At 37.2% G+C, this 7,487-nt stretch overlaps 1 protein-coding gene across 1 annotated transcript in view; it reads right to left on the bottom strand.

Annotated features, from left to right (window-relative positions):
• LOC123507158 (trafficking protein particle complex subunit 5-like) overlaps positions 1-6,173 on the bottom strand; it is an 8,350-nt gene extending 2,177 nt beyond the window's left edge. The window contains exon 1 of the mRNA XM_045259813.1: positions 6,017-6,173. Within this exon, the coding sequence (XP_045115748.1) occupies positions 6,017-6,109 (93 nt within the window). The 5' untranslated portion in view covers positions 6,110-6,173. The remainder of the gene's footprint in view (positions 1-6,016) is intronic.
• Positions 6,174-7,487: the final 1,314 nt, after the last annotated feature.

Genomic DNA, 7,487 nt, shown 5'->3' with positions numbered 1-7,487 from the left:
GGGCGCATCATTGTATCACATACAAAACTCATGTACCACATTTCCACAAGGCTTTCCATTTTATCCATTGTAGAGTCACGAGTTCAGGTGGTTGAATTAGCTTGCAAGGAAGATACGGTCTCACCAGCCTCCTTGATAGAGTCTGCTGACTTGAAAATAGTAGACAGTAGATGGAGGCAAGATGGTGGCGAGCAATGCTATTAGTTTTCTCGCCTCTCTCATGTCTGTGAATAATATCCAACTTCACTTTGAGAGTAAGAGACTTCCTGGTCTTCTTAGCAACACTAAGTGACATTGCAGGGCGTTTTGGTAGCATGTTGAGCGAGAGAAGAAGAGCTGCTGCTGACGCTGTTATTGTTTTGAACAGGTGAGTGAGTGTTGTCCACGAGAAGCGATTTTGTCTTGATCACGAGGATTTCTCCTGAGGCAGGCCTTAGTATCGCTGGTGTATTCAAAAGCCTGTCGGCTTGCGTGATACGGTGTGGCTTTCAAACCTGGAAAATTTTACCTGGATAAAACTTCATTAAAGTAAGTTTGGTGTTCGTTAAACAAGCAGATGGTAGTAAAATGAAACATTCATGGTAGTGAAATCTTGTTGTGTGAACCTTTGTTAAGCAGGGGTTGCCCGTACAGGCATGGAGAATCCAAGATAAGAAAGACAAGGAATCATTTCAAGAAGTATTTCAAGAACAGTTAAAAGAAAGAGATAAAAATATGACAAGCAAAATGATAGGAGTCCTCAAGAAAAAAGAAAATTTAGTAAGAGAAATTGCAGAAAAAAAAGTAATTATTTTTGGACTGAAAGAAAAAAATGTTAAATATAGACCAAGAAGGGAAAAAGACGAAATGAAATCAGTAAAAGACCTACTAAAACATCTGAATGACGAGGATAGACAGAACTTAGAAGAGGAAGTAGAAGAAATCCATAGAATGGGACCATATCAAGAAGGAACAGTGAGACCAATTAAGATATTACTAAAATCACAAGCAGCAGCAGAAGAAGTACTATATAGAAAAACGAAACTCAGAGAAACAGAAGGTTGCAAATATATATATATATATATATATATATATATATATATATATAGAAAAATAGAAACGAGGAGGAAAGGAAGAGACACAATGAACTGGTGGCAGAAGCAAGAGAAAAAATAATGAAAGGTCAGAGGAGGAGAAGAAGGCATTTTTGGAGAATTATAGGAGACAGGATAAGGAAATGGTATATAAAAGAGAAAGAAGAGAAAAGAATGGAGCAAGTTTAACTAAAAATGATAAGAACAAGAGATTAAAATGATGTATACAAACATAGATGGGATTTTATCTAGTAAATTAGAATTAAGAGATTACATAAAGAAAGAAGAACCAGATATTGTATGCCTGGTGGAAACAAAGTTAAATGAGGCAATAAAATAGACATAGATAAAAGGTATAATATATGGAGGAGAGACAGAGTGGGTAAAGGAGGAGGAGGAGTCATGATGATGTTAAGGAAGGAGATAGTGGTAAATCAAGTGGAGTTTGGGAAGGAAAATCAGAAATACTGTATGTTAAGATGCATATTAACAAAAAGGAGTTAACAATCATTGGAACATATGTGCCACCAAAACAAACTCATGGACTAACCAAGAATATAGAGACATGATAGATGACACAATAAGGAGTCTTACAAGAATCATTAAGGAAAGGAGAAAAGTGATATTGATAGGAGATTTCAACTGTAAGGAGGTAGACTGGGAAAATTATGAAAGTGGTATGGGGAAGATGCCTGGGAGATAGATTCCTGAACCTAATGATAGATAATTTGATGGTCCAAAGAGTAAAGGAAAACACAAGATTCAGAGGAAACGATGAGCCGGCAAGATTAGACCTAGTTTTTACAAGGGATATACCAATTAACGATGATATAAGATACAAGTGCCCATTGGGAAAGAGTGACCATGTAATATTAGAGATGGATATAGAAGAAGGAAAGGAAGATAGAGATGAATCATACAAAGGAGACCGATTAAATTACAGAAAGGCTGATATTGAGAATCTCAAGAACTATTTTAAAACGTAAACTGGGAGGAGATGGAAAACTCATTAACGGTTCAAGAGAAATATAACTTATTTTTGGAAATATACAAAACTGGGGTCAGGAATATGTTCCGAAATATAGACCTAAAGAAGAAGGAAAGAAAGATTGGTTTAATGCAAGATGTGCTAGGGCAAAGGAGAAACGAGATGGAGCATGGAAAAGGTGGAGAAGAAACAGAAATCCAGAAAATAAGGAAAACTTCAAAACAGCAAGAAATGAATATGCTAAGGTGAGAAAGGAAGAAGAAAAGAACTATGAAAAGGACATTGTCGAAAAATGTAAGGAACAACCAAAATTGTTCTACAGATTCATAAATGGAAAAATAAGACAAAAAGAAACAATAGAAAGGTTAAAAGGAGAAAACGGAATGGTGGAAGACCCAAAAGTATGGCAGAACTGTTAAATAGTAAATTTCATGAGGTCTTTACTAAGGAATCCAAATTTGAAAGACCACAGGGTAATAGAGACTGTCTATATGAAAGAGATTAAAGTAACCAAGCTTGAAATAAAAAGTTGATGACGGAATTGGATGAGGAAAAGGCAATGGGACCGGATGAAGTCTCAGGCAGAATACTGAAAGAATGTAGGGAAGAACTAGCAAGTCCAATATACAACATCATAAAATGCTCAATAGAAAATGGAACAGTGCCAGTGGAGTGGAAAAGAGCTGAGGTGGTTCCCATATATAAGAGCGGAAGGAAGGAAGAACCTTTAAATTACAGACCGGTATCACTAACTAGTGTAATATGCAAGATGTGTGAAAAAGTAATAAAGAAGCAATGGATCGAGTTTCTTGAAGACAACAAAATATTATCAAATAGCCAATTTGGTTTTAGAAAAGGTCGGTCATGTGTGACAAATTTATTGAGTTTCTACTCTAGAATAGTTGATAAAGTACAAGAGAGAGAGGATGGGTTGACTGTATTTATTTAGATCTAAAAAGGCTTTTGATAAAGTGCCACATGAAAGATTACTATGGAAGTTAGAGGAGAAGGGTGGCTTAAAAGGAAGCACATTGAGATGGATGAAGAATTACTTAAGGGGGAGAGAAATAAGGACGATAGTTAAAGATATGAAGTCCAAGTGGAGAACAGTAGACAGTGGAGTGCCACAGGGGTCAGTATTGGCACCAATACTTTTTCTTGTATATATAAATGACATGCCAGAGTGAATAGCTAGATAAATCTGTTTGCGGACGATGCGAAACTGTGCAGAGTCATTAAACAAAAAGAGGATTGTGAAATACTACAGGAAGACTTAAACAAGATCTGGAAATGGAGCAAAAAATGGGAGATGGAATTCAATGTGGACAAAAGCCATGTCATGGAAATGGGAAAAAGTGAAAGACGACCAGTGGGAATCTATAAGATGGGAGATGGAGTAGAACTAGAAAAAGTAAAAAAGGAAAAGGACTTGGGAGTGACAATGGAAGAAAATAATCAACCGGTTAGCCATATTGATAGAATTTTCAGAGAGACGTATAATTTGCTAAGGAATATTGGAGTAGCATTTCACTATATGGACAAGGAAATGATGAAGAAATTGATAAGTACTAAAATAAGACCTAGATTGGAATATGCAGGAGTTGTGTGGACTCCCATAAAAAGAAACACATAAGAAAATTAGAGAGACTACAAAAATGGCTACAAGAATGGTTCCAGAATTTAAAGGGATGGCATATGAGGAGAGACTAAAGGCAATGGATCTACCAACCTTGGAGCAGAGAAGAGAGAGGGATCTGATACAAGTTTATAAATTGATTAACGGAATGGATGAAGTGGATAATGAGAAACTGATCCTGAGAGAAGAATATGACTTTAGAAGCACAAGATCGCATAGTAAGAAACTAAGGAAGGGACGATGTCTGAGAGATGTTAAAAATTTAGTTTCCGCAAAGATGTGTTGAGACTTGGAACAGTTTGAGTGAGGAAGTGGTATCAGCAAAGAGTGTACATAGTTTTAAAGAAAAATTGGATAAGTGTAGATATGGAGACGGGACCACACGAGCATAAAGCCCAGGCCCTGTAAAACTACAACTAGGTAATACAACTAGGTAAATACACACACACACACACACACAGTAAATAAGGAAAACTTCAAGGCAGCGAGAAATGAATATGTTAAGGTGAGGAAGGAAGAGGAAAAGAACTTTGAAAAGGACATTGTCGAAAAATGTAAGGAGCAACCAAAATTGTTCTACAGATTCATAAATGGAAAAATTAGACAAAAAGAAACAATAGAAAGGTTAAAAGGAGAGAACGGGATGGTGGAAGACCCAAAAAGTATGGCAGAACTATTAAATAATAAATTCCAGGAGGTCTTTACTAAGGAATCCAAATTTGAAAGACCACAGGGTAATAGAGACAGTCTATATGAAAGAGATTAAAGTAACCAAGCTTGAAATAAAAGAGTTAATGAAGGAACTGGATGAAGAGAAGGCAATGGGACCGGATGAAGTCTCAGGCAGAATACTGAAAGAATGTAGGGAAGAACTAGCAAGTCCTATATACAACATCATAAAATGCTCAATAGAAAATGGAACAGTGCCAGTAGAATGGAAAAGAGCTGAGGTGGTTCCCATATATAAGAGCGGAAGGAAGGAAGAACCTTTAAATTACAGACCGGTATCACTAACTAGTGTAATATGCAAGATGTGTGAAAGAATAATAAAGAAACAATGGATCGAGTTCCTTGAAGACAACAAATTAATATCAAATAGCCAATTTGGTTTTAGAAAAAGACGGTCATGTGTAACAAATTTATTGAGTTTCTACTCTAGAATAGTTGACAGAGTACAAGAGAGAGAGGGATGGGTTGACTGTATTTATTTGATTTAAAAAGGCATTTGACAAAGTGCCACATGCAAGATTACTATGGAAGTTAGAGGAGAAGGGTGGTTTAAAAGGAAGCACATTGAGATGGATAGAAAATTATTTGAGGGGGAGAGAAATAAGGACAGTAGTTAAAGATATGAAGTCCAAGTGGAGAGCAGTAGAAAGCAGAGTGCCACAAGGGTCAGTATTGGCACCAATACTTTTCCTCATTTACATTAACGCCATGCCAGAAGGAGTGAACAGCTACATAAATCTGTTTGCAGATGATACGAAACTGTGCAGCAAACAGCAAAAGCAAAAGGAGGATTGTGAAATACTGCAAGAAGACCTAAATAAGATCTGGGAATGGAGTAAAAAGTGGGAAATGGAATTCAATGTGGACAAAAGCCATGTCATGGAAATGGGAAAGAGTGCCATGGAATTTATAAGATGGGAGATGGAGTAGAACTGGAGAAAGTAAAAAAGGAAAAGGACTTGGGAGTGACAATGGAAGAAAACAATGTAAGCCATATTGATAGAATTTTGGACATATAATTTGCTAAGGAATATTGGAATGGCATTTCACTACATGGACAAAGAAATGATGAAGAAATTGATAAGTACTATAACAAGACCCAGATTGGAATATGCAGGAGTAGTGTGGACCCCTCATAAAAAGAAACACTTAAGAAAGTTGGAGAGACTACAAAAAATGGCTACAAGAATGGTTCCAGAATTTGAAGGGATGACATATGAGGGGGGACTAAAGGCTATGGATCTACCAACCCTGGAACAGAGAAGAGAGGGAGGGGACCTGATACAAGTTTATAAATTGATCAACGGAATGGACCAAGTGGATAATGAGAAACTGATCCTGAGAGAAGAATATGACATTCAAAGCACAAGATCGCATAGTAAAAAGCTGAGAAAAGGAAGATGTCTGAGAGATGTTAAAAAATATAATTTCCCGCAAAGATGTATTGAGACGTAGAACAGTTTAAATGAAGATGAGTGTGCATACTTTTAAAGTAAGATTGGATAAGTGTAGATATGGAGACGGGGCCACATCAGCATAAAGCCCAGGCCCTGTAAAACTACAACTAGATAAATACACACACACACGTACCTTCCACAGCGTTCCCTTGACAAACAGCAAAATATTCAGCAGTTTTGTCTCTCTCTTGTAGTTTCTCTCTCTAACAAACAGCAGCTCCACCATGCGTGTTCCAACATGTTGACCCAGCTCACACAGCCTGGGGGGGTGGGGGTATTATTATTATTATTATTATTATTATTATTATTATTATTATTATTATCATTATTATTATTATCATTATTATTATTATTATTATTATTATTATCATCATCATTATTATTATTATTACTATGAGGAGACAGAATACAAAGGAAAGAACAGACAGCAACAGTCCTACTGGACCTAACAAAGCTGTCTGTGTGCCTATTCTACCACTAAAGATTCTAGGAGGAGGAGGAGGAGGAGGAGGAGGAGGAGGAGGAGGAGGAGGAGGAGGAATATAAAGGAACAGACTGCAACAGCCCTACTGAGCCTAACAAGGCTGTCTGTGTGCCTATGCTACCACTACATATTCTACATGTTAGAGGGTGAAGGACATCAGGGTTCAAGGAAGAAGAAAAGAGGCCACAGGGAGAGAGAAAGGCAAAGATATGATAGGAAAGACTGAAAGAGAAGTGATAGTATCTAGTACAGTAACTAGGGAAAAGAAAGGATATCTTATGTGGGCGCAAAGTACGTTATTTGAGGGCTTAATGCGAAGTGAATGTCCAGCCTTTTTTTAAAAGATTCTATTGCATTGCTACAGACAACATGTGCTGGGAGAGAGTTCCAGACATTTATAATTCTATTGAAGAAATAATGTTTAGCCTCGTCTGATCTGAAACGCTTACCTGCAATCTTGTAACCATTATTTCTAGTGGTGTTGGAGCTGTCAATGGTGAGATAGTTGTTTATATTTACGTTATCAAAGCCCCGGAACATTTTAAATAGTTCAATCAAATCTCCTCACATACGCCGCTTCTCTAAACTGAACAAGTTGAGTTCCCTCAAGCGATCCTCGTAAGGCTTGTTTCGCAGTCGTGGGATCAACTTGGTGACTCTTTTTTGGACTCTCTCCAGGTTGTCTATATCTTTCTTCTAGTGGGGTGACCAGAACTGGACACAGTACTCAAGATGAGGTCGGACAAGCGCATTAAACAGTGTGAGAATAACCCCTTCTGATTTTAATTGAAAAGTCCTACCGATAAACCCAACCAATTTGTTTGCCGTTTTGACTACTTCCGAGCAGTGTTTACTTGACTTGAGGTCTAAAGTAATTATAACGCCTAAGTCTTTTTCCTCATCAACCTTAAGAAGCTGGGAAGTGTTCATTGAGTAATTGCTATGATCATTACTGCTACCAATGTGCAACACTTTACATTGATCTACACTGAAGCTCATCTGTCACTTGTCTGACCAAGCGGCTAAGCGGTCGAGATCTGATTGTGGTTTTCTTTTATCCTCTGACGTGACTACTTTATTCATTATTTTAGTATCATCAGCAAACTTACTTACTTTACAG

Source organism: Portunus trituberculatus, chromosome 2 (assembly GCF_017591435.1).
Source record: "Portunus trituberculatus isolate SZX2019 chromosome 2, ASM1759143v1, whole genome shotgun sequence".
Classification (NCBI taxonomy): Eukaryota; Metazoa; Arthropoda; class Malacostraca; order Decapoda; family Portunidae; genus Portunus; species Portunus trituberculatus.
The sequence above is the reverse complement of the archived record's forward strand: the minus strand, read 5'-3'. Positions and strand labels throughout refer to the sequence as shown.